Source organism: Pogona vitticeps, chromosome 3, assembly GCF_051106095.1.
Source record: "Pogona vitticeps strain Pit_001003342236 chromosome 3, PviZW2.1, whole genome shotgun sequence".
Lineage (NCBI taxonomy): Eukaryota > Metazoa > Chordata > Lepidosauria > Squamata > Agamidae > Pogona > Pogona vitticeps.
In genome coordinates this window covers 202,498,846-202,526,717 of record NC_135785.1, presented here as the reverse complement: position 1 = coordinate 202,526,717, position 27,872 = coordinate 202,498,846, and the positions used below count along the sequence as shown (strand labels likewise).

General features: G+C 39.7%; 1 protein-coding gene across 1 annotated transcript; it reads right to left on the bottom strand.

Annotated features, from left to right (window-relative positions):
* Window positions 1-1,036: 1,036 nt before the first annotated feature.
* CLDN14 (claudin 14) lies at window positions 1,037-24,855 on the bottom strand. The gene has a single exon (XM_078390547.1). It carries the CDS (start codon window positions 20,064-20,066, stop codon window positions 19,359-19,361), a length of 708 nt encoding a protein of 235 aa, XP_078246673.1. The 5' UTR covers window positions 20,067-24,855; the 3' UTR covers window positions 1,037-19,358.
* Window positions 24,856-27,872: the final 3,017 nt, after the last annotated feature.

The window sequence follows — 27,872 nt, the reverse complement described above, 5'->3', positions numbered from 1 at the left end:
CGTACATGTGTGAAGGGCAGGGGGCACTCGCGTGCATGTGTGAAGGGGTGGGGGTGCTCGCGTGCATACACGAAGGGGCTGTGGGGGGGAGTGCATGTGGGGTGGTTGGGAGATCTGTCTCTGCAGCCCGGTCAGGCCCAGGCCATGGACTGGCACTGGGCCGCAGACTGGGGGTGGGGACCCCTAATGTAAACAACATACAGTTGAAACTATGTGCCAGTCTTCTTACATGGCAAGACTTACAAATATATTTCAATTCCACCTCAATCTCTAGAGTCATAAAGTAAAAGCTACTGGCTTGGCAGCCATGACGGGACATGCAACAGTGATTTTCAGACATTTTAGACTCCCCCCTACAATCCTCATCATTCACATTTAATATTAAACAATCAAATAAGAACAATAAGAACAAAAGAGCTATGACACCTGAAGGACTAATAGATTTATTTCTAAAGTATGAGCTTTTGTAAATTATAATCCACTTTCTCAGGTATGTGAAGGCACTGACCTTGTTGAAACCAGGAGTAAGGGAGAATTGCCACATCTCATGGCCTTCCGTATTGTGTTGACAGATATGTTCCACTAATGGAAGGAACAATTGCATATACAGTAGTACTCTCAAAGGCTTTCACAGCTGGGATCTGATGGTTGTAGGTTTTTCAGGCTGTTTGAACGTGTTCTGGAGTTTTTTCTTCCTAACGTTCCACCAGTCTCTGTGGAGGGCATCTTTAGAGGACAAGAGTTAGAATTCGGTCTGTGTTCTGGTGTAGTGAGTGGGATAGTTGAATATTTGTAGCTGTGGGATCAGTTTTTTGTCCTTTTCAGGAGATTGGGTGATTATGGTGATCAGGGTGTTTTTTTTGTTTTGTTATGGGTGTATTGCTGTGATAAGGGGGAAGATGATCTGTCACTTTGATTGATGGGTGTTGTTAGCTAGTCTATTGTGTGCAGTGGTCACCAGTCCTTGTGGCTGGGTAGAGTTTGTTGACCTTTTTGCAGGCTGTATTTTTCAGTGCTGCAAAAAAAAGTTTTAGACTTTCTTTTTTGTTGAAGCTGTGCTGATGTTTGTGGATTTCAATGGCTTCCCTATGTAGTCGAACCTGTTCAGCTACTGGCGATTTTTCCGGTTGTTTTAATCTACAGTGTCTTTCATGTTTTTTGATTGTGGTGTGGGATGCTGTGTTTTGTGGTCCCAATATATACATGTACTGTATACATGCCTGAAACAAGCTGGACATGAAAACCTATTTCAAAATACAGATGTACTGGACAACAACAGCAATCATTATGTTAGACTACATATCACTCAATCTGCTGAAAAGGACAAAAGGCTGTTCCCATAGCTACAAATAATCAGCTATCCCACACACTACACCAGAACACAGACAGAGCTCTAACACCTGTCTTCTGAAGATGCTAGCCACAGAGACAGGCGAAATGTTAGGAAGAAAAACCTCCAGAACACGGCCAAACAGCCTGAAAAACTTACAACAACCGCCAATTGCCTATAGATGTAGCAAAGTGAATAGTAATTGTTCGTAAGTCAAGATGTTCGTAAGTCGAGGCACCACTGTACTGACTTAAATGTATTAATGTGCAAAAGAGAGTCCTTGGCAACCTTGGAACCTGAAAGAAGGGTGATAGGAAGTTTCTAATTACTTTAAATTAAATGCTTCCTGTGTTGAATCCAGATTATGCTGTGCAAAGTTACAACAACAGGATTTTGCCCACTGAAATGACTTGGACTATCACAAGTAACTTTCTAGAAATTATTTGCCCCAGTTTTTTACTTGTGCAGTCAAGTCTTAAAGTATAAAAGTGGTGAGAAGTTCCACAATCAGGTAAAAACCATCTGCCTCCATGACGAAGATGGGGCAACAGTAGTAAATCTGTCTTTGTTCTTTCCCCCTACTTTTGGTATTATCAAACCACAATTTTGGACTATATATATTCCTTCAAATTGAAGCTACGATTGCCTGTCTTTTGAAATAGCTAGATACATATAACTACTTGTAATTATTTTCCTTGGTTCATTAGCTGAGGTGCGATCCAAGTTATGTTGACCAGTGTCCAACTGGTGTTTGTGTAACTTCTCACAGCTAATTCTAGCTAATTTATGAGGTGCCCAGATCAGAGTCAGTCACATGCCTGGTCATATGGCCTATTGCACAAATGAGATTTGCTTTGGCAACTTGTGTTCGCCACAGTGTCTTACAGGGATCTTACATGAACACCAGTAGGATACCAGCCAGCCTGGTTGTGACCTAGCAAAGGTTAATGTTGTGGTTAAATTATAATTTTTACTTTTAACAGTTACATGGGTGCGGGTTCACTAAATGGCAGGTTCATGCTGCTGCCTCAAACTCTGCTATGAGGGAAGGGAGGAGAGTGTTTTTGTCCCAGAAGCTAGCAGCTTGTAATTTTCCGATATGTTTTTCTTATAAGAAAATTTTAAAATAACTTTTAATTAAAGTCGATAAACAAGAGTATCACTTGCCAGAAGTGTAGTGATGTCGGTATGTTGTGGGGGGTTTTTGGACCTTGGAAATATAAATAATATAAATATAATAATATAAATGTAACTAATTCCTTTTTTAAAAGTAGCACTTCAAGCTCTGGATCATCTCACATCAATTTTAGCAAAGAGGCCTTCTGTATTTATGTGCCATAGCTTTTAAGAAAACGCCTGGCCTTGGGCATTAAGAGAAATGCAAAAACTGACCTCTTTGCAAGATAAGCAAAATCTGTGGCTTTTCTTAACAGAAAACACACAGATGATACCATATTTACTAGATTGTGGCAGCATTACTTTTGAAGTAAATGTGCAGATAGAATAGGAAGCTGTTTTGTGTAGGGCCATGAATACCATCTGGCCACTAAGTGTCACTGTTCCACAGGAACACCTCTTAGGAGCGGGCAGCAGAAAACTGATTGGTTCTTAATGTGATATAGTGCAAGCATTTTGAACAAGAAAGCTTAAGAAAGCATATGACTGCTACATGTAGCGCTCCTTTCTTTTTGTATATACAACATTGCCTTAACGGCTGCTGGAAGATGAGGACAGAACAATCTTTTCCTTATTTTTCCCCCTCCACTGTTTTACTGTTGGAAAAGACTCAGATTTTTTTAAAAAAAAACTGACATTATTGCTATCCTTCAAACAAGCAATTCACTGTCCTTCCCCCCCCCCCCATTATGAGTTTTTAGATTTTTCTTTTAAAAATTTATTTCAGAACAGTCCATGATCTATAGTTTTGATTCCATAGTCAGTAGATGAATTCCATGATGGGTTTCTGGAGGGTTGTTGACCACATGGTTGCTGGGAAACCAAATGCATGTTGGAAACTCTCCAAAAACAAGGAAGTGATATTAACTCCGTTCAGGCCTCGGCAGGGTAATAAAACATGTGAAATGAGTATGCGAGTCTTCAGCCACATGATGCACTGAAAGGATGTTTAGATTTCATATATTACATGAATAAAGAGAAAATGTGTCATAAGAATTACTAACACACGTTTTCATATACAGTATTGGCATTGCAGCTCATGTCTTGCTAATGCATACAATACATATACTGTAGTCTAATACGTTATACATGCCAAACCATATGTAAAATGTCCCTAAGAATCAATTCTTGTTAAACAGATAACCTTTTATTTTATTGTGTTTCAGCCTGGAAGAGTAGGTCATTATACCATTATAGTAATCATTTTGCTCTATGCCGGGACTGGAGATGTAAAATTTCCCAAAAAATCAGTTTTTCCAGGGAAAAAACCACAATTTTTCCTGGTTTTTCACCCAGAAAATTGAAATTTTCAGAAATTTTACATCTATAGCCAGGACTGATGAAGTGAAGGCATGGAGTACATGTGCACCCCTCAGCCTGCTAGGGCCCCTCACAACCCTCCAGAATTTAAAGAAAACATTTTCAGATTAACTCTCTCTCCCCCCCCCCCCGTATCCCTTAAGAGGGGCTGGAGGCAATCTTATCATGTTTGTGGAAGGCAACACTCATGCCCCCCAAACTGCATTTTGTAGAAAAAAATTAGAGGGCATGAATGGGTTTTTCCTGTTTTTAAAGTCTTTTTTAAAAGAAAAATACTTGGGGGTTTGACACAGAATTATGTGAAGCTTTCCAAAGTCCATAGATAGCATGTATGACCCTCAGACCTCAAGATATTGCCCATCATTGCTCTGGGGGCCTTTTCTAAAACAACATATGCTCAGTGTAAATATTAAATTTATATTAGAAAATAGATGTCTTATTTATTTATTTATTTATTTATTTATTTATTTATTTATTTATTGCATTTATACCCCGCCTATCTAGTCGAACGACCACTCTAGGTGGCTATAAGATGCCTTAGGTGTCTAAAGAGGCATGAGTTAGGGATGTACATTGTGGAACCCAATGCTTCCTAATTAATGTTCTCCTGTGCACTTGCTAAGATTCGGAATCTTTGAACCATTTAAATGGATTGTAATAAAGCCAATACTTTACAGCATATCTTGGTACATCTTGATGTTTCAGATTGGTTGCTGATCAAAGTGTAGCCCCAGGATTAATCCAGGCTGAGGATGACAGTGTTGCCACACAACAGCTGCTTTGTTAATGGATACAGTCAATGTTAACATTGCTTTTTAAAAATTGTACTGTACTTTAAGCATTCCAGGAACCTTTCTTGGCCACAAGCAAGTAACAGTGGTTTTAAATGAAAACAGAGGTTACCATTCTCTGTCCTTTCTGCATTTCAGCTCCTTCTGACCTCACTGTCTAAAAATAATTATGCCCCCCTCTCTCTATACCTAACACTTTTAAATGTATGATAACACTTTGTGCATCTCATGAAGTGGGCGGTACTCCAGGAAAATTAATGCTATAATTTTGCCACAAGTTATATTAGTTTTGCCTGGATTAAGTTTGGTCAGTCTGCTACTCTTGGCCTCATTTTGAAGTAATAACCATAACATTTACACAGGAACTTAGTATAAATGTTTGCTGGATATTCAGTAAATACCTGCTCTTCCTAATAATTCCTTTTAAAATATACATTTGCCAGCAAGTAGGCATACACTGTGAAAGGAGTCTGCGATGTGTAGGTCTAACAGCATAAGCTTATAGATGGCTTGCACTCCTGCAGGTTTGCAGCAGTTGGACTGAGCACAGTTACCAGAAATCCTATTCATATACAGGTAACTCCTAACACATTTTTGGCTCAAGAAGAGCTAGTTTTACTGTACAAAGACTTATATATTCAGGACCTCAATACTTGATGTGTTACTTTCTGTATATTTTAGTGATTTGAAGAAATTATTTTGTTTCTTTTCAAGAAGGTTTCTAAGAGATGGTGGTCATCATCATCATAGTTGCACATAGTTTGCCAATGAAATTGTGTGAAACTTCAAGTTATGAGCCCCACTGTTTTCAGTGGGCATGAAAGGCAGCTAAGGCTCCAATTATACATGCCTGTTTCTGGGGCTAAAATCCCATGTTTTACACTGTGCAGTTTGATAGATCCCCACCCCAAGGGGCTTGTAATCTAAACAAAAATAAAACAAGCTTGTAAAATTCAAATGTTAATTGGACTTGGTGATCTTGCAGCCCTTCTAGAATGCAGGCACAGAAAAAGTACAATTGTTATTCTTTTATAGACTGAAGTATGCTCTGTGCAAATGGGGCCCCTAGAGAAAACCAGGCAGCTGGACCATAAATATTAGAAATAGGAACCAGCAACATTTATGTATCACAGTCCATTTCAAGCAAGGCGCTCCATTAAAGTCTGGGAAACGGGAGTCCATTTTTGATGGATGCCAGGCAAAGTGGCATTTTTTCTTTCTCTTTATTTGCCAAAGTAATTATCATCTTGACAAACTTTCTGCAGGGTTATTTTCTCAATGAACACATTTAATATAAAACATGCAACTCCACTCCTTCCAGCAAGAGCACATGCATATTTTTAACACCCTCATCTTATCCAAAGTGTACTTGGCTCAGCTCCTGGGCAAGGAATACTTTAAGGAGGAAATGTTGAGCTGCAATTATAGTTGGCTGAAGTACACCGGACAATATGAACAGCTGTGGGACGCCTATACCTCTGCAGCAAGGAAGGCTGTTAAAATTCTGACATTACTTTGATCCTTTTTAAAATATATATATATAATTTTCATTCTGCGGCAAGCCCAGATATTCTGTTAATGACTTTTTATACTCTTATTTATTTTAAGTATCCAAGACCAGCCAAGCACAGCATGTCATCAGTATTCCTTTCTGAACGTTTGCCTGCTGTGTTGAAATGGCAAAAGAGTGATTGGGCACACATATTTGGGGATTCTGAGATTAACCTACTGGCTAATCTGTGATTAACCTACTGTGGGAATGTTAACTGCTACTTGCAATAAATTTATTTGATTAAAAAGAAATTCCATCTAGTTTCACTAACATCTGAAGAATAATTAATCTTCTGTAATAAATGAAGTGATCTCTCTAAAATATTTAGTCATTTATTGCAAGTTGACTATGGAAATGAGGTTGAAGACCTCAAAAAACCTTCAAAATATAGAATCAGAAGAAACTTGGGACAAAAGGTTACATATAGGAGAGCTTCAGTATGTTTTCATAAAATCTGTTGCTTTCATACATCAACAGGAATGCAATGGCACAGATCATTGTGGTGAATTGGAGTCCCCAATAGCTTTCTCTCACAGTCTTTAGCTTCTGAATAGTGTGATAGAAAGCTGTTACTTTCATATATCCTGATGTTACAAAAGTATCTCAGCTTTTTAAAATCAGGATGGATGACACTGCAGAGTAGATGACACTAGAGAGTAGTCCTAGAACGAGCTGGAATATTCAGCATGTATACATTACTGAAACAGCGACGTCTACGTTGGCTTGGGCATGTCGTGAGAATGGCTGATGGTCGGATCCCAAAGGATCTCCTGTATGGAGAATTAGTGCAGGGAAATCGCCCCAGAGGGAGACCACAGCTGCGATACAAGGATATCTGCAAGCGGGATCTGAAGGCCTTAGGAATAGACCTCAACAGATGGGAAACCCTGACATCTGACTGTTCAGCCTGGAGGCAGGCAGTGCATCACGGCTTCTCCCAATTTGAAGAGACCCTTGTCCAGCAGGCCGAGGCAAAGAGGAAGTCACAAAAGCAGCAAAACCAGGGAGCTGGACAGGGGACAGATTGGATTTGCCTTCAGTGTGGAAGAGATTGTCACTCTCGAATTGGCCTCTTCAGCCACACTAGACGCTGTTCCAAGTGCTCCATACAGAGCACGTCACCATAGTCTTTCGAGACTGAAGGATGCCTAACTAACTAACTAATTGGATGACACTCATTTGACACTCTGTTCGTAGGAGGAGGATAGTGTGTAGGTCGCAGACTAAGTTTGGGGGAATGTGTGTTACTGTTTGCACTGGCCCTTTTCTTTCTGTTTTGAACAGAAGCCATATCCCACATGAGTTGGTTGTTGCTGCTGCTGAAAGATTGAGTAGTGAACTGATAATACACAAAAAGAAAAAGGTTCAGACCAGATTTAGGCGTACAGGTACTGTGGACGGCAGGGTGAAAAGACAATTCTCTTGTACAGTCAGAGGTCTGCTAACATAATGTTGGATTTCAACTCATTAATGTTGATCCAGAGAAACAGCTCAAGCAGTTAAAGAAGTGTTATTTCTGAGCAAATACGTACATAGGTTTGCCATGGGTTCCAAAATGTAGAGCTCCCGAGATTAACTAATTCATGGAGGAAGAGGAAGAGATACTGTAGATGGAAATGCTTAGTGCTGAATCTACTTGTTCTCCTCTCTCTGTGAAAAGGCTTTAATCCAGATGGTGCTTCCACTAATGAAAGGAGCAGGAGTTCGTTTTTCCTGTGTTTGCCCTTCAGAAATCCCCCCCCCTTCCTTTACGTTAGCAGGGCCCTTTGCCAGATCAAGAACTCTTACACAAAAGGAAGGGCTCCTTTCTATTTGCAAAACTACTGGGTGTAATTTGATATTTATGCCCCATTCAATCACATAACAGTTATTTGAGGTCAGTTATATTTATTGAAATACTATTCTCATTACTATATGTGTGCTCAGAATCCATGGATAAATTGACAGAGAGAAAATGTTGGCAGAGACATCCTGATCTTAAATCCCATATAGTTCAATATATCACAATCGTTTCAAATAAAGTATGTTGTGAACATCATGAAATATCAAATACCATCTGCCTATGGACATGGAGATCCCCCAATTTAACATTGCTTGCAGCTTCCGTAGGGACAATTTTCCACATTCATCTCTTTGATACCTGATGAGTGTCAAATGAGCACAATAAGAAACAAATACTCCTGTTAACCCAAAGGCGGTTAGCCAGAGGCAGTTTGAATACAGTATCTATGTCTTTCATTGTGGCTTATTTTACATCTATTTTCTTACTATCAAGTTTTATTAGAAATTTACCAGCATAGCCTGGGAATAGTTTCATGTGATCAAACATTCCAAAACAGAAATCCCAGCAGGGACAGAAATCCCTTCTTTTTCGTTTTATAGGCATTTCCCATTTTCTTCCCATACAATAAAAAGTTAGGGTGTAATGTTGGAGGACTGCTGGAGCAGCAAGGTCACCTCGAAGAAGCTAGCAGAATGCCCATAATGGACCTGCCGCATTGGACATTGCAAGTTTTAATGACTGTTTTCAGATGTGAGGTACCTGTGGTAATATAGTGGGAAACAGCTTTCTAAATGACACTGGACCATAACCACAAGCATGACCACACACCCTGGCTCTCACCTTTTCCAGTGTTGTTATTTTCCATATTTTACCAGTCACACCAAATACCTATATGCCCTTTGCATTTATCTAAGGTTTTGGGCTAATCTATGCAAAAAGCCCCACATTTTAAGTTGTTGTTGTTGTTTCTACCTCTACTTGTTTTGAGAAGTAAATTGTTTTTATAAAGACTCTTATCCTGTTATCCACTGTAAACGCTTTTACTAGGGTTACTGAGAGTTATAAAATATAATTTCCAGACATATTGCAATCATGACAGATTAGGTCACAGTCACACTGGGATTTAATTCCAGGTACACATTTGTAAGATTGTGTTCTACTGTTACGAATGGCATTGACATTTTTTCCAGATTCATTTTGAGAAAGAAAGTTTTGTTTTCTTTTATTTCTCTCCTCTACCACTCTTCTTTCTTGCCGGTCTTTCTATTCTCTGATCTTACCTTCTCAGTGCATATTCTAAGGGCAGCTGATAAACTGAACAGTAGAAGCACCCCAAAATTTTGAGAGGGGCTTTTCTGGCTTGTTCAGCTTTTCCCTCTGCACTCATCCCCCCGCCTCATTACTGGGTGACAGTTTTTTTAAAACTTCATTCCAGCAGAAGTAAACTATTTTTATAGCCCAACACCACTTTCTATACTCCTAGCCTTGAATCAAGAGAATTCTAAGATTAACAGATTAGTTAATGGAAATGAGGGAAAGCAAATGTCAGTAAACACTCCTGGTCACTATGAGGCAGAGTCCATCTGTTTTTTCCCGCACCTTCCCTGTAGTGTAACACGAAGCATGGAGTGGAATCTGGGTTACAGATTGAATAGATCCTTGCACTATGCAAGATATCCAGTCAGGTATTTTTCTTTAAAGGGAGTTTTATAAAGGTTGACCTACTTGGGTACTTTGTGGTTCTCCGCGTGTTATGTGACTGCACCTACCATCAACCTGAGCAAGCAGGTTGATGGTATTTCTCTTATGTCTTCTTTTTAAACAACTGTTTAAAAAGAAGAGATAAGAGAAATATGAAAGTACTTTAAACAGTGAAGCAGTTCAGTCTAGATTCTCCCTACATGAGGCAGATATACAGATAATGAGTTGCTTAAGCTGCAATCAGATGGGGAAATAGCTTTCATTTTGGCCTGCTTATGGTCCAGTGCAATCTATTACCCAGCAATTACATGACGTACATGAGATTGATTGCAAACTTGCCCGTCCCTGATCCATGCCCAAACTGGATGGTTTTGGTCCAGCAGCAAGGCTTATCTTTTTGAATACCAGGTTGGGGCAATTCTTCCTTGGACAGAATGATCACTTTAAGGAGGGAAATCTCCCCCAGCAAAGCAACCCTTTCTGATGTGCTCACACATGATCCTTTCTCCGCATCTCATCACACCCTTAGAAACTGTAAGAGTCACACCTAACGTTCAACAGCAGGTGATAATTCAGAGGAAACCAATCTAGATTATATCTCCCTGGAATCACACCTTAGAAGGTACATAGGTAGTTTATGGTTGTCAGCAAGACGGAAATGGAATAATTAGTCTGTTTTCTTAAAGAGATAATCACAGCCTACTTCACTTGATGCTATGAGGCAGGATCAGTCCTATGAAAAGCAAAGGGAGGCAGCGTGCACCATGAGGCAGATTTTAGCTGTCATCAAATAACAAACATGGCTAATTGTTTACTGTGTTGCTATTGTGTTTTATTGGCATTTGATAGTATGTATATGGCTGGCTTTTGATAGTATGTATATTGAAAGATGTCACAAGCTGTTGCACCTCAGGAAGCAAATTTTCTTGGGCTGGTTATGTCACAAGGCCCTTCCCACATGCAGAAAAATAATAGTTAATGTGGCATAAGTCAACCGTGTATTTATATTATATCACAGATTGAACAAATGCCAGTGATCATGTCGGCCACTTTATTGTTGTCATTTGGTGTGCCAGATATGATTGTTCAGATGAGATGGAACAGTGCTCTGTGTGCACATAGAGGCACCTGGGCTGAATCTTGGTAATAAAGTCCAATTGTTTCCAGTGCATACACTGCAACTTGGATATGTTTTTCTTTGACACAATCTGTTACAAAACTCAATTGACCGGAAGAATTGTGGATTGAAACCAGATATATTAGTAGCAAAGAATGCAAAAATACAGTTCCTGTAGTAAAAAGGAAAGCAAAACCTATATGGATGATGGAAGAAACATTTAAAATTGTAAAAAAGAAAGAAAGATAAAAAGAGATAGTATATATATTGAAAGAAATAAGGACAGAATCCTGAATGCAGCTTTTCAGGGACTGTCATGTAGAGACAAAGAATCATTAAAAAGTGAAGTTAGAAGGGGCCTACAAGAAAACAATTTCAATAACCAAGAAATAGAAGAGAACAGCAAAAGGGGAAAAATGAGATTTCTTCCAGAAGATCCAAGAAATCAAAGGGAAATGTAAGCCTAAATTAGGTATAATAATCTTAGAACTTCAAAGCTGGAAGGGACACTATGGATTATTGTGTCCAGTTCCTGCTAAGGGAGTAAAGTAGGGGATCAAACTCTCAACATTTCGCTAAATGAACAATAGGGAAGCACGCTATCTGACCAAGAGAAAATAAACAGAAGATGGAAATAGTATACTGAAGGTTTATACAGCAGAAATAAAAGAGTGAACTACATTGAAGAGGAATCCTATGATGAACCTCCAGTTTTAGAAAGTGAAATGAACACTGCTCTGAAAGCACTGGAAAGACTGAAATCATTAAGAGTAGATGGAGTACCACTAGGACTATTTCAAGCCACAGAGTCTGTATTTGTCAAAATCCTAACAAAAATATGCCAACAAATATGGGAAATAAAACATACCAGAAACACTTAATATACATTCCAATCCCTAAGAAAAGAGATGCCAAAGAATACAGTAACAATAGGACTATTGCTTTAATTTCCCAGGCAAGCAAAGTGATACTCAAGGTGTTGCAACAAAGGCGTTTACCTTATATGGAGTGAAAAATGTCAGATGTTCAAACTGTATTCCAAAAAGGAAGAGGCACTTGAGATCATATTGCAGATATTTGCTGAATACTGGAGCACACCAAAGAATTTCAAATGAAGATAGGTCTATGCCTTCTGTACTACAGCAAAGCCTTGGGATCATGAGAAACTATGGGTTGTTCTGGGAGAAATTTGTGTGCTTTAGCACTTGATTGTCCTGAGCATGACCTGTATTGTGGAGAATATGGAGAGACAGAATAGTTTTGTATAGGCAAAGATGTCAGGCAAGGTTGCATTTTATCCCCTTACCTATTCAATTTGTATGCAGAATGTATCCTACAGAAAACAGACTAGATTCAGATGAAGGAGGAGTGGAAATCTGTGGAAGAAACATCAATAACTGAAATTACGCAGATGATACCATCTTATTGATAGAAAGCAGCAACGACTTGAAACAACTTTTGTGAAAGTGGAAGAAGAAAGTGCTAAAGCAGAACTGCAGTTGAATATTAAGAAGACAAAAATTATAACTACAGAAAAACTACACAACTTTAATGTTGACAATGAATGAATTGAAATAGTAGAAGGTTTTATATACCTTGATTAAATCATCAATCCACATGGAGACTACAGCAAAGAAATCAGAAAAAAAACTGAGACTCAGTTGAACAGTAAGGAAAGAATTAGAAAAGATAATCAAATGTAAGCATATGAGACTAAGACCAAGATCATCCACACTCTTGTATTTCAAGTCACCGTGCATGGATGTGAAACCTGGAGAGGAAAGAAAGGTGACAGGAAAAATTTTGATTTTTTTGAATAGGGTGCTGGAGGAGAATTTTGCTTTTTGGACCAGTGGGTCCTAGAACAAATCAGGCCTGCTCTATCTGTGGAAACCAAAATGTTGAAACTAAGGCTGTCCTACTTTGGGCACATCATGAAAAAGCAAGATTCACTGGAAAAATGCTGGGAAATGTTGAAGGCAGTAGGAAAAGAGGAAGACCAAATACATGTTGGATTGACTCCCTAAAGGAAACCATAGTCTTGAGTTTACAAGAGCTAAGCAGGGCTACTGAAGGAAGGACATTTTAGAGATATCTCACTCATAGGTTTGCCATAAGTTAGAAGCGACTTCATGGCACATATCAGTAATAACACTGCAAAGCATCAGTGTAGTTAAACCAAGGAGATGTTCATTCTTTTCATCCTGTTTTCAGACTGCTTCCATCAGCAAATCTGAGATGTGGGATGATTCCTACAGACATTTCACCACAATTATCCTTGTTCACCCTCAAAAAACCTCTTCCAGGTTTTGTGAAACCCTCTGGAAGATGTTTGGATCAAGTTAGAGGGCTGTAGGTGGCTGGGAAGGGAAGCATCAGCCCTCATGTTAGTAGATATTGCCTAGTGTAATACTGGATTTAAATCCCTGTGTCCAAATCTTCTTACTGGGATTTAATCATGTTTGTCCTGTATTAGTTCACAAGAGAGAATTATCTTTCTCACATCATTGATCTGTGCTGAGTCTCTGTTAAATTTTTGAAAAGTCCCCCCACTTGCTTTTAGTGGATTACCTGATATTTTTTCCTTACTGCACAGTACTGACACTCACTCTGTGAGCAAATGTTTTTACAAGTGGACCACATTTATCAGAGTGTTCTTCCACCCCAGGATTTCATCAGCTCTGTCCATGTGTGTATTTATTATGCTAATAACCCGTTACAGCTACATTAAAAATATATAATATTAGGTATAGTGTTTCCGGCATATGGCATATAAGTACAGGCAATCATGTTCCTTAAATTACAATTTTTCTTTCTGTTTAAAGCAAAATACCTGTGCAACATAACTTTTAAAGCTACACTTTACCAAAAACAGCTGAAATTGAAATGATAGAGAAATTACATGCGAGGGGAGTCTAAAATAGAAACTTCTCATTGCATCGTAACTTCTTGAGAACTTTATTCTGAAATATTCATGTCGACAGAATCTTTACCTATGTGAGGAAAAAGGCTCCTTTTTGTTTCAAAACTAAGCAGATGAGAATTGTGGCACATTTCTTAAATGTAGTCTTCTGTGAGGGAGTGATAGAGATAAATGAAAGAGAAGTGAGTGAGTCCTCCCCTCATACCCTTAAGACAGAAGAAAAAGAGGAGACAACAGTGGGCGTGACAGAAGGGATGAAAGATCTGAGTGTCAAGGAGAAAAGAGAGGCAGAGTTAAAGGGAGAAAAAAAGGGGGTAGGGGTTTTATGGTGTCAGGGGAAAAAGGTAGAAGGAGAAGGTAGAACAGTTGTCAGATTGTGAAAGGAAGAGAAAGGAGATGAAGGAGGGTCTCAAGTCTTTAGAGTACCAGTGAAGAAGGAGATAGGGAGAGAGGACATTGGGACAGAGAGAAGATGAAGAGAACTAAAAGTGAAGACTAGAGAGTTATTATCTCACTTTCTTAATCTAAAAGTGGGAGGATTGTTACCCGACCCACCTAATGTGAAGTTTGAAGGATTGCTACCGGACCCCTTAGAATAGATAGTGGTGGTCTTCCAGCTCAGACAAGATCTCTGGAGGAAGGTGGTTCATCCAGGACCTATACCTACCAACTACAAGCCAGACAGAGATTGGGCTCACCACCCGTGCTGCAGGACAATTTGTGCAGTCCGGAACACTCCTCTGAGAAAACCTACCGACCAGGAGTGGTTTGGACCAGCTCCCTGGTAAAATAAGGAAAGTTAGATGGAGAACTAATGTTGTCTTGGACTGAGTCCCCACTGAATGTTGGCCCTATTGAAGTTGTCGTGGACTCCCCTGAAGTTAATGTTAATAAAGAGTTGAAAGGAAATAATGAGACACCGTTATTTATTCCTGCTGAAAGAGAGGAACTGCTAAATCTCCTTACTAAACTCAATCACATCTTCACAATCTTTCTTTTCTTTTCTTTTCTTTTCTTTTCTTTTTTCTTTTCTTTCTTTCTTTCTTTCTTTCTTTCTTTCTTTCTTTCTTTCTTTCTTTCTTTTGCAAGCAGCATGAAAGGAACATCCTTGAGAGTAACAGAAGTTTGCAGTGTTATCTCTCTGACCATATGAAGGCAGCAGAACACACATATTTGCCATAGATGTCCATCATCTTACTCTGAATTTACTGCCTTGTCTTTTACTTTGCAAAAGAATGATCAATAAAGAGCATGAGTGGGTAGTGCTGGTAACAAACTTTCTTATTAGGTTATGTTGCCTTTTGATCAGTTTCATTATGTATAAAAAGAAATGTGCTTCTGGTCAGTTTAAAGGCAGATCAGGGAATAGGAATGCAACTGGTACTGGATGGGATTACATTCCCATTGAAAAAACAGGTGTGCAGCTTGGGTGTGCTTGTGGATTCATCCCTGAACCTGGATGCCCAGGTGTCGGCAGTGACCAGAAGTGCATTTGCACAATTAAAACTAGTGCCCCAGCTGTGTCCGTTTCTTGAGAGTTCTGATCTGGCCATTGTGATACATGCCCTAGTTACTTCCCAGCTGGATTACTGTAATGCACTCCATGTGGGGCTGCCAACAGAAAGTGTCAGGAAACTTCAATGTTCCAAAATGCAGCAGCCAGATTGCTGACTGGGGATGGTTACGTGGATCATATAACCTCCCTGTTACAGCAGCTCCATTGGCTGATTATCAGTTTCCGGGCACAATTTAAAGTGTTGGTTTTGACCTATAAGGTCCTAAATGGCCTGGGTCCAAGCTATCTCAAAGACTGTATCTCCTGTTATGACCCTGCTCAAATGTTAAGATCATAATGAGAGGCCTTTCTCGCTGTACTACCATCTTCATAGTTGCATCTGATGGGGACACAGGAGAGAGCCTTCTCTGTTGCTGCACCAAAACTTTGGAACTCCCTCTCACAGGAGGCCAGACTGGCCCCATCTTTGCTATCCTTCTGCAAGCAAGCAAATATCTTTCTCTTCAGGCAAGTCGTCCCTCATTAAACCAGCTACCTGTGTGCGATTTTTAGATAGTTCATTATACATTATTGCTGTCATGAGTTCAGCCGAAGAAGATCTGGAATCTGAGGGGTTAATTACAGCTGAGGAAAATGCTGGGCAATTAGAAGCACAGACAGCTGAATCATCACCAGATTCTCCTCCCCCAGTAGCCAGGGTGAAGCCTAAGCTTCGGCAAAGACTCATGACACGAAGGGCAGAAGACTGCATGAATGCTTCCCATAGGAACATCAGGTCGACCAGCCCTGAGTTTTAGCAGGATGAAGTGTTTAGATGACTGCTGCTGCTATAAAATCTGCACCCAGATGCTTGGAAGTTTGTGGAAGCAACAAGTCAACACTCTGGCTTGCATCCATGCTCCTGCTTACCTTGAACCTTGTTCTTTGGGCCCTTGGCTTTGGACTCTGACTGCTGACTACCGTTTGTGTTTTGGCTTTGGCATTTTGGTATCTGCTTTGCATCTTCTGGACTTCTGATATTGGACTGGTTTATTGGATCTTTACCTGTTGACTTTACCTTGACTGGATTTTTAGTACTACTTGTGCTTTCCATTTCTGTGTTTTCTATTTCTCAGTAACTTTTTTGTATACTTATTGATCATTGCCTCAATATTCCCTGCTAATGTTCTATGATGCCTCCTCAGTCATTGTTCATTGTTTTAAATTTTGTATTTTAATGATGTTAAACACCATTGTATAGTCATTGTTTTCAGCTTTAAATATTATCTTTTATTGTTTGTTAAGCTGGCTTGGGTCCTTTTCAAGGAGAAAGACAGGGTAAAAGTATTATAAGTAAGAAAACAGACAAATGAACGTGTCCTGCATATAGAATCAGCAGGTGTTCCTGGAACATGTATATTATTCTTCCATGTTTGTGTTTTCTAACACTAAATAAAAGGTTTGGAAAAAATGATCGGAATCTCTAGTATTGCCTAGTCCATTTAATTGGACAAAATATATTTTCAGGAAATAGTTTTGTTCAGTTACAGACTGTTAGATGCAACCATTACAAACTGTTGAACAGTACTGGTAAATCATGGCTTGGAAATAATGTGTTGTTCCACTATAGAGGGATGATGGAAGGGGATGCTCATATAAAAATCTTAGAACTGTGGAGCTGGAAGGGATCCTATAGATCATCAGGTCCAGCCTATCAAGTATACTATGGCAGTAAAACCACTGCAACTTGTCAGAGCCAGTGTTCCAAAATTCCCCTTCAATGTTGGAGTTTATATTCACTTAAGGTATGAAAAATGAATGTCAGTGTAAAAGAGTGAGTGGTGCAGGATAGACATAAACGCACTTCTGGTTTTGTAAAAGACTACGGCTGCCATAAAGCACATTGTGGCTGCTGGTTTTTCTTTCTTCACTTCATTGCTTGTAAAGAGGTCTTGGTGCGTCTTTTTAAAAAATGTGCCATTAAATCAATTATGGCAATTTTGCCAGTTTTGTTAAGGTATAGAGAACTCAAAAGTGTTAATTCATGAAAAATAATGATCTGGTGATCTGGGCCTGTGCCCCAGGAGACTACATCAGCTGTTTCTTCTCCCAGGAAGCACAGTGGGGAGTTGAAGTCCTGGCATCTGGTTCTCCAGATCATTGAGCTACCCAGTCAACCTTACACTGATACCTGTAGCATAAAACAGAAGTAGATGTTGTCCTGAGGAGGTTTCTCAGCCAAACTGAGGGCTTTCAAAATGAGTAATTTTTAAAGTACTACCCTTCAAGAAAGAAAAAGAGAAGTGTTTTGTTTTGTCATCTGAAAGTCATTCTTAGGGGAAGACAACTTTGACAAATAGTACAGGAAATACTCCTGCATTGAGGCAATCAGGTTTGCATTATTTTCCTTCACTGTGTAATGGAAAATCAATGCAAAAAAGCTCAGTTACCACAATCTGTAGGTTTTTCCTCTACTGCTGAGGTTTCTGCTTTTTTGTAAATGAATGCATTTGCATTGGTTTAGGTGGTGTGATCCCTTGGGATGATGTGGAGGGGTTTGTAGCCATTCTGTGTCAAGCCATTCCACTTGGCTACAGCAACAGTGTGACAGGGAGGGCAGGGAGGAAACTGTCTGCCATTTGAATTTTCTCCTCCTTAAACCTGGTGCCTGGGTCTGTTTGGTTTCCTCTTCCCTTTCCTTCTTTTTCTCTTTCTTTCAAAGGCTTGCTGCCCTAGCACAGCTAGGTAACCAAAGGAAAAAGAAAGAGTGAAGATTCAGAAAAGAGACAGGAGAAAATTATAAATCAGTCTTGTTTCCATCTTGTTAAAGTGCTTCCTGCAAATCTGGATGGCCAGAACAGAGCTACCTTAACAAGGTGCAAACAAGGCTCATTGCTGTCTTCCTCTCTGCCTAATCCTACATGTTTGGCTAAAGCGAATTCACCCAGAGAAACATGACTTTCCAGATAAAACTTCACAGCACATTGATTTGCATTTTTCCTGCTGGGTAGTTGCACCTTAAGTTGTATGTATAGGGTGTGTCTATAGGAAGGAATCTGGAGCTTCAATTCTGCCAGGAAATCCAAAGACTGGAACAGATATATGTTGTAGATGTGTGGTCTTAAAGTATCTTATGTGATTTCCTTCCTTCTATGTACCATGGCATTATTAAACTATTGGAGGCAGGAGTATGTATCAAATGTTCCTTGACCTAGACAACATAGTGAAAGTTCAGCATTTACAAGGCAACTTAGAATTCTACAGGATCAAACCCCTTATTCACGACCAGCCAAATGCAAAGGATGGATGATATGTAACACTTATTTCCTATGGCAAAGGAGATGTGATAACTATTGCTGCCATCTTGATCTTACCACCACCAACTGTGATTTCAAGCAAGCAAAACTGAAGTATTTGACAGAGTTGTATATGTTAATGAGGTATGGGCAAAAATCTCAGGGTAAGATCAAAACGAATTGTTGTGAAGATGTCTTTCAATTTGCTTTTGCAGAAGGAACATGCTAACTTTACAGGTAATCCAAACTGCTGATGGTTCAGCTTACTCATTTAATGTGACTTTAGAGAAATTAGAAAGTCATCTAAAGACAATGAGAATTCATGCTGAATCCAAATCTTTGGGGAAGAGATTTGGACAAAAATGCAGTTAAGACATTTTATGGAAATTATTTGATAATATGAAATCTCTATTAAAATAATGTCTCCAATCCTATACACTCTTACCAGGGAGAAAGTTGTACTAAATTCCACAACATGTACAGGATTATATCTTGTATATTCTTTTTAAAAAAAACTTATTTATATATGTATAGAAAATGTTTAAAAATATATTTTAGAAAAAAAATAAATGTAAGGAGAACTACATATTACAGAAGTTACCGCTCTGCATAATGGCCATGATTTCACATATGCAGAAGACTGCACATTTTGGAACAATACACATTCTGTTTTAATTCCAAGCTTCAGTAGAAACCTATTCCCACCAACACCACCAAATTACAAGCATTCTTCAGATGGGAAACAGAACAGTGGTAAACATGGTATAAAAAATTCTGTACATTAATAATGCCCTCATAACCAACTCACATACAGTATATACATTAAAGAGAGAGAGAGGGAACAGCAACAAAGTCCAAGGGAAGCCAAGAGAACTCACACATAGTCATTTAACCTGTAACCACCGTGTGAAGCAGAAGATACTGATGACGTATGGTTTGCCTTGTAGGCCATTGGTGGTCTGTAGGACGGAGCTGCCCTTGTAATCCTTGGTTGTGGGTTGTAGGCTATGTTGTTGGCAGTATGTTGGCATGAAGCACACAAGATAACTCCACCAAGGATACTCAGTGCTGCACAGACAAAGCCAAGGTAAAGAGCTTGCCCAATCTCGTATTTCATCCCATTGGGCAGCATTGGGTTGTAGAAATCAGTGACAACATCATTGGTTGACCAAGAAACAGGGATGAGGCAGATGAGACCAGCCAGGATGAAAAGCACTCCACCCAGGATGGCAAATACATTTTTGGCTGCAGACCCTTTGGCACATTGGGTGCACTTCATGCCTATTGCAGCAGCTACAGATGCCAGAGTGGAAAGGACGCAGGAGATCACCATCATGGCACGGGCTGCTCGCAGATCACGAGGCAAAGCAAGGGGCGAGCGGTGGAGCTGACACTGATAGATCCCAGTGCTGTGCCAAACACATTCCATCCAGAGACCCTTCATGTACGCTACAGCCGTGATGATGTTGGTTCCTACATGTGCCGTTCTCCACCAGTGAGGCAGGATGGTAGCCGTTATTGTTCCAGCTAGACCAAGAAGACTCAAGAAGAAGCCCAGTAACTGAACAGCCATGCTAGCCATGTTAATGTTTCTCCTGGTTATCCTGTTTTGATATAGTATCTTTGCTGGAGTTCCTTCTAAAAACACAGCCTTTCTTGAGAGATATATGGCAGATTTGCTTTGACACCTTCTAGATGCCTAATAAAGAAGTAATTGCGGAACAAGAAGTTAAACATTATATGAGTGCATTACTCCGGTGACCAGTAAGGTGCATTCCAGAGGCAGTTAGAGTGATTATTAGCATATTTAACCCCCTTTAATGCACTCTGTGAAAATGGTGGGAAAACAGTTAGTAGCTTCTTGTTGTTTATGCCAGCCTTGTATACTCCAAAAAGGAGGGGGGATGTAAATAAATTATGACACTGAAAAGAGCAATGTAAAATAATTTTTGTTATTATTAGCAGTCTTTCTTACTTTAAAAAAACCCCGGCTTCTGTCTTTTTGGCAACAACAACCAGCAAAAGTTTACAACAGTTGCAAGTGTTAATTCATGGAACGGGAAAAAAAAGATTTATGAAATAGTTGCCTGAAAGCTACTTTGCAGGATGAAAACATTTCCAAGAGGTCATAGTGAGATTACAAAAACAATGAACCTGTGTTTGCTCAAACTGAAAAGGAACTAGACTGATTAAAAAAGGAAAAGGAAAAAAAACACTCTAAAAGAGGGTACCAAGCAGTGGATTAAAGTTGCTTTTCCTCTATGCCAATATTTCTTGAGGCTGTGTTGTTTTAATAAAGGACCTTGAAGGGGAATAATTCTCATTAGCCCCTGTGGAGACTTGGGTTATGGCTTTCATCTAGATGACAGCATGTGAAACCAGATGTGTATGTTGCAGCTTCTGAGGGGTGGTACCTTTACAGTTATAGAAAACATCCTATAATAAATTCAAGCTGAAACACCATGAATGAAACAGAGAACCTTCCACCTGTGTAAATCTATATTTCAGCAATCTTTGCTAATAGTTCCTTTGCAAGGTGTCTGCAACAGCTCTGTGTGGGAGGTGTATGTGTGGTTAAGATCCAATTCCTTAAGGGTTCTCTTTTGCAGCTTTTAAAAACTCAAAGTGCAGAACTGAAGTAAATAAGAAAGCAATAGTTAGGCTTGCCAACCTTAACTCTGCCACTATAGTTGATAATTAAACTTAGGACAAAAAAAAAAGAGACAATATAGCAAGTGGAACCTTCACATGAAGATGTGTGGTATCTAAAACCAAAAGCATCTCCATCAGTAGGGGTATGAAGTATTGCACTGGGAAATAAAATGTCAATTCCTGCAGCCTCCCTTTCACTACGGCAGGGGGAGGCTACTTGAGGACCTCCAAATGTTTTTACACTGCAGTCCCATAATCCCCCATCATTGGCTAAGCTTGCTCAGGAGGTACAGTCCATCATCAACTGGAGAGCAACAAATCACCTTGTCCTGCTTTAATATTGAATGTTTCTTAAAACAAAAGCAAAAAAGGGCAAAATGTGGTGCTTATATACTGCCTCCTAGTGCTCTCCGGGCAATTTTACAATTTAATTATGCAGACTACACATTGCCTCCTCCCCCAGCAAGCTGGGGACTCAATTTACTGACCTCAGAAGGATGGAAGGCTGAGTGACTTTCAAGGTCATGAGCAGAGGTTTGGTTGTAATCATGCAGTTGAACCACTGTGCCATGACACTCATTTGGCAAACCTATACATTACGTAAGATCATGGTTGATCCAGCTAGACTGTGATGACATTCAGTAAACTTAGGAGCAAAAGCATACCTGAAGATTAACAGATCTTGAGTCTTACTGCTTGACAAAGATCAAAAGCAACATTTAGAAATAAATGGAGTTAACTGACTTATTTGGTGGGATAATAGAAGGATAACTCAGTTTAATTTTTAAAAACTTGAAGTACGCATTAGTTGTTAGAAATAAATTGGAACTTAATCTCCACTGGCTGGCCACTCCACCTAATCCTTTCCTTGAAGGCAGCACAGTACGAGGAGCAAAGGTCGCAGGCAGCCTCACTTCCCCCTCCCTCCTAAACAGTTTGCCTCCCAGAGGAAAGAGGAACAAGTCACGTGTGCCCCAGTGTTGAGCATGACTTCAGTGAACATGACAACTCTTTGAGTGAATGAGGCAAGCGACTCAGAATTTGTGATTGGATCAAGCCTGGAAGTGCAGAAGTCTTGGTTCAGCCTATTTGGAAATGATGACATCCCCAACAGGCATCTTGTGGAATCCCCCCTTGAACTCATATCAAGCACCAGTCATCTCTCTCTGTACAATGGCTTCTACTGCTGCCTTGTGCAGCAAACCTCTGAGTATGACCAGTTCTCTTGCAGACTTGATCTCATAACCTATGCAGATGAGTGGCATTTGAGAGAATAATTTGTTTATTCCCCAGAAATGTTGTGTGTCCCCCCCCTCTCTTTTTAAGGTAGTTACATGTAAGTATACCTTTAAGCAATTGCCTTTGTATCTGGATTGATAGGGAGGAGTGTTAAACATTCAGACTTCTTAAAACTGAATCTGTCTGGATAAAGTAGCAGGTAAAATTATTTAGAAGACTGTCCTTCACATGTCTGTTAAGAATTAGTTTCCACAGAATTCAGCAGAACTGACAATCAGGTAAGTGGATACAGCATTGCAGCCCTAATTCACTATGAGTACTTAGCAAGGCTGGGAGGGAGTCGTAATGCCCACCCAACACAAAATACAAAGTTGTGCAGAGAATCTTAATAACAGGATTTTGCTCTGCTATGGCATGTTAGTGGTGTTGTTAAAGCTGCGACCACAAGTGCCTCTGACCATATGGGGAAAAATCCATCACACATCATGTTAAAGTCTTTTCAGCAAGAGGGAATGTTAGCACATTTCAAATTGTTTGTAGGTTCTATTGATTCAATGGGTCTACTCTAGTTGTGAGTTACTGCTGGATTTCAGCCAATATATGTTACCAAAAGCAACTAACTATGTAACTTGTAACAAGTTACTTCACCAGCTAGTGCCATTTCAAAGAAACAGAAAACTTTTCATTAACATGTCACACTGTATGCATTTTAGCAGCACTCACACTGCTGAAGTAATCGCAAGAGCAGACTTGATTATGGCATGAAAGTGATGGGGAAAGCATCCCTTCATGCTATAGAAATTCATTATTGATTTTTTTAAAAAAAATCAATATTTATTCCAGGAACTCATGTCAGACTTCTGTCTACTGCAAATATGAGTTTTATTTAAATCTTGTTCTTAGCATCCCTCATGCCTTAGAATCCAGACTGCCATGCTTGGAACAAACCTTTGCTTGTGCTGGATCACTGCTACAACAATAGTGCCTCAAGGAGAGCTATGCCATAGAACACGTTTTGCTTTCAGAGACACAGCAGAAGTTAAGTAATGTGACATTCAAAGCAGCGATCCAAGCATAAATCAAATCTAATTGTTCATGTCCGATAAAAAGATATTTAGCACTGAATATTATGGTGCTAAATATCTTATCTGTGTCCCCAGCTATAATGTTGTTTTCTGCATAGCAACAATGACTGGTCCATTCAGCTCCTCCTGCCAGCGGCCTGTCTTGTGCTCCCAGTCTCCTGCCACCTGCAGCCAGCCCATTCCTGAATGCCTTCTTCCTAGCAGTGGCATATTAGGGCCCAGTGTGGGTATGTGTGAATGTTTGCTCGCTGGTGTGTGTGTGAAAGTTTATATGACACCTGCTGTCATTGCTTGTCACCTCTGGCTCGACTTCCTCTTCACAAAGGGCTAGGTTTGAGCAACAGCCTGCAAAGCCGCATCTTTGTCTCAATATCCGTTTGTGCGCTCACATGTACACACCCCCAAAAGCCCGGTTAAAATGAAAATCTGTTTGGAAGGGAAATGCCGCAGGCCCAAAAACAGGAAAGAATTAACCAGAAAATGGAGAAACAAGGCCTTGCTGGGAGGTGACCAAATAAGCCTCTAAGACATGGAAAAATGGCTAGAAATATAAATGCAAAAATCCCATCCAGTAGAGTCTGTTCTCAGAATATTCATAGTGTAATCAATGAAGCGTCACATACAGATATCCTGGGAAATGTCTTCTCACAGGTGTAGACATCCTGCAGAGAGACAATAACTGTTGAATCATCTATTCTTGTCGTACTCACCAAATCTCCCAGAGGTCAAGAAGAACACAAGCAGCCCAGAGTATTCGGCCCTTTCTGAAGTGGAATGTGCCCAAAATACTGTTCCGGAAAGGCCAAAAGAACCCTTATAGCTCTATTGTTTGTCAACACTCTCCTGCCCTTTAGCAGATTAGAGTAATCTAAAACGATTAGCCAGGTGAACAGGTGACAATCAGGTCATAACCAGGTGAGGAAAAGGAGGTGAGACAATGTGACTGCAAAGGGATCTGGCCAATTCAGCAAACCCTGTCCCCGTGGGAAAAAAAGCAGGAGATGGCCATATATATTCAGTGTGGTACAAGTCTACATGCTGTTTGCATCTTCTTCTGAAGCTGCTGTCTCATCTCCCTGAGACCTCCTTGCGAAGCATCGCCAACATTCCTTTGAGCTAACTTTGCTACAGCAAAGTATTTCTCCTGAAATCCTGATTCTGGCCCAGGACACTGTTGAACTGTCCCTTCTTAGGATCTGTGTTCAAGATTTCCCTTGTTGTGCATTGCTCCATATGCAGTTTAACACTCCTCAGTCACCTTTAAGGCAATCTGAACAACATGGAGAAGGTAATTCCTCTCACCCCTTCCAGAATACTTTCTCTATCCCCCAACCATTTCCCTTTGTTGTGGTGAATGGTTTAAGGAAATATCTTTATTGCTCTCCTTTTTGGAACTCCACACTCCACACACACACACACACACACACACACGTGTTTCTATTATTATTTTTTCAGCTCTATCTGTAATTTTGCTATTCCCATTACAATTGTTGTATATATTTTATTTCTTATGTGTTCAAGGCACACTATGCCATGGTTGAAAGATCCCTCACAAGTGTATCTCAGAACATGTATGAGTTCATATATGTGCTCTGAAAGCATGTCAGGTAAAGCTATGCCTTTTGCCCCAGCCATAATAGATATCAGCCATTAGTACCATATAACATGGCTTTAAAACTGAAGAACGAAAATATTTGCATATTTGAGTAAACTACAAGCTAAATCCAATTGCTAGTCAAAACTTGAGTAGATCTATTGAACCAACTGTAGTTAAATTAATCCTTAATTCATTGAGCATACAGTGGTGCCTCAACTTACGGCCATCCCAACTTACGACCATTTCAAGTTACGACTAGCTCTGGCTGCAAAATTTTGCTTCGACTTGGGACTGGAGCTTCGAGTTATGACAGGAAAAAGGTGGGGAGAAAGGCAGGGAATTCAAATGTACTAACTTCTTCATAGATCTTTCACCCCAATGGTTAGAGTGTGTGCGTCGGAGGAGGCTTGGGACTGCCTGGTGTTGCTTTCTGCTTCTGAGTAAGTACATTTATAGGGTTTTGCAGGGTGGGTTTGGGCTGGGGGGTTTATGTTTCTATGCTGTGATATTTTTTGGTTTGCTTGGTGTGGTTTTATTATTATTATTTTGCCCCTGGGCCTGCCGATGGGGCTTGCTGTGTTGTTTTGGGGCTTTTTTGTGATTTTTTTTAGCCCCAGCACGTTCCAATGGGGCTTGCATGTTTTGTTTTTGTTTTTTTGTTTTTTGATGTGTTTGTTTTTCAGTCCCATCTCGTTCTGATGGGGCTTGCTCTGTTTGTTTGTGTGTGTGTTTTGGTGTGATTTTTTTTCTGGCCCCAATGCATTCTGATGGGGCTTGCATTGTTTTTTGGTGATTTTTTCCCCCGGCCCCGACATGTTCCAATGGAGCTTGCAGTGTTTTTGAGGGGTGGGTGGGGGGTGGAACGGATTAATCACGTTCCAATGCATTCCTATGGGAAATGGTGCTTTGACTTATGACCATTTCAAGTTACGACCATCATTCCGGAACAGATTAAGGTCGTAAATTGAGGCACCACTGTATTCTAGTGGAGATGAGTAGCTGATTTTGGTCCATCTTATTTTTAAAGTAATGTATACATTATAGGGAGCATGTAACTCCCTTATTACGACAGCTCCACTGGCTGCCAGTCTGTTTCCAAGCTCCATTCAAAGTGCTGATTGTTACCTATAAAGCCCTATATGATTTGGGTCCAAGCTACTTGAAGGATTGTACCACCCCATATGAGTCTTATTGGCTTTAAAAATCTTCTGGTGAGATCTTCTTGGTTTCATCACCTTCCCAAGTCCACTTGGTGATGACACGAGAGAGGGCCTTCTCAGTGGCTGCTCCCACACTTTGGAATACACTGCCCTGAGAAGCCAGGTTGGTCTCCTTTCTCCTGTCCTTCCTCTTCAGACAGGCTTTTAAGCAATACATTATCTCCAGAATGCTGGTCTTTAACTTAAAGATTTTTAAATGTTTTTCAATTGTTTTTATACTTGATTGTTGTAATCTTAATGTATGTTTAATTGTTTTTTAAATGTGATAGTTATTATTATTATTATTATTATTATTATTATTATTATTATTATTATTATTATTATTATTATTATTATTATTATTATTATTATTATTATTATTATTATTATTATTATTATTATTATTATTATTCATTCATTCATTCATTCATTTATTTATTTATTTATTTATTTATTTATTTGATTTATACCCCGCCCATCTGGGCGACTCATCCACTCTAGGCGGCTTATATTTATATAGTGCATTTAAATTACTTTTTTTACCTGTAGTGAACTGCCTTGGTCCTCTGTGGAGAGAAAGGCAGCATATATATAATTTAAATAAACAAATAAACAAATTTCTCAAATAATACATAAGTGATCTTTCTTTGCATTCCTGTGATTTTTTAAGAATTTTGCACCAACATTCCAATTCTGGCTCCTCTGTTTTCGGTTCTTCTGTCTTCTGCCACCCAGGAACTTCCCTTCCTTGGGGCAGGGGAGAGGAGGTACAAATCTCATTGATAAGAACCTAAGGAGAGCCTTGCTGGATCAGTCCAAGGGCCCATTTAGTCCAGCTTCCTGTATCTCACAGTGGCCCCACCAGGTGCCTCTGGGAGCACACGAGGCAACTAGATACCTGTCTCCTGATACCCCTCCCCTGCCTCTGGCATTTTGAGGAATAAGTTGTTCATAATATCTTATTCCACTTAACCTTCATTAAAATCTGTGGGGTTTAAGTGCATCTAATGCTGTGGGATCAAATAAAATGTATGCCTTTATAACATATGTATATTTATATTCTGTTTCTATCTTAGGTTTCCATTTTTTAAAAATCTTGTTCTGCCTATACACTCATTGTCTATAAAGATAATCTAATTTTAGCTGTAGCCTTATTATGTTTTTATGCTGTTTCTCTATTGCTTCTTTTATTGACATACAGTGGTGCCTCGCTTTACGATTGCCCCGTATTACAACGAAACCGCTTAATGACGGTCTTTTTGCGATCACAATTGCAGTCGCAAAACGATGGTCTGAATGGGGGAATTTCACTTTGCAATGATCGGTTCCCTGCTTCAGGAACCAATTCTTCGCAAAACAACGTTTTTCGAACAGCTGATCGGCAGTTTCAAAATGGCCACCGGGTGATTAAAATGTCTCCCTGCTGTGTTTAGGGATGGATTCCTCACTATACAGGCAGCGAAAATGGCTGCCATACGGAGGATCTTTGCTGGACTGTAAGTTTTTACCCCATTGGAATGCATTGATCAGGTTTCAATGCATTTCAATAGGGTTTTTATTTTCGCTTTACGATGTTTTCACTTAATGGCAGTTTTCCTGGAACAGATTATCATCAT

Coding starts and splice junctions, on each gene's coding strand:
- CLDN14 (XM_078390547.1), bottom strand. CDS start 20,066: ATGGCTAGCATGGCTGTTCAGTTACTGGGCTTCTTCTTGAGTCTTCTT.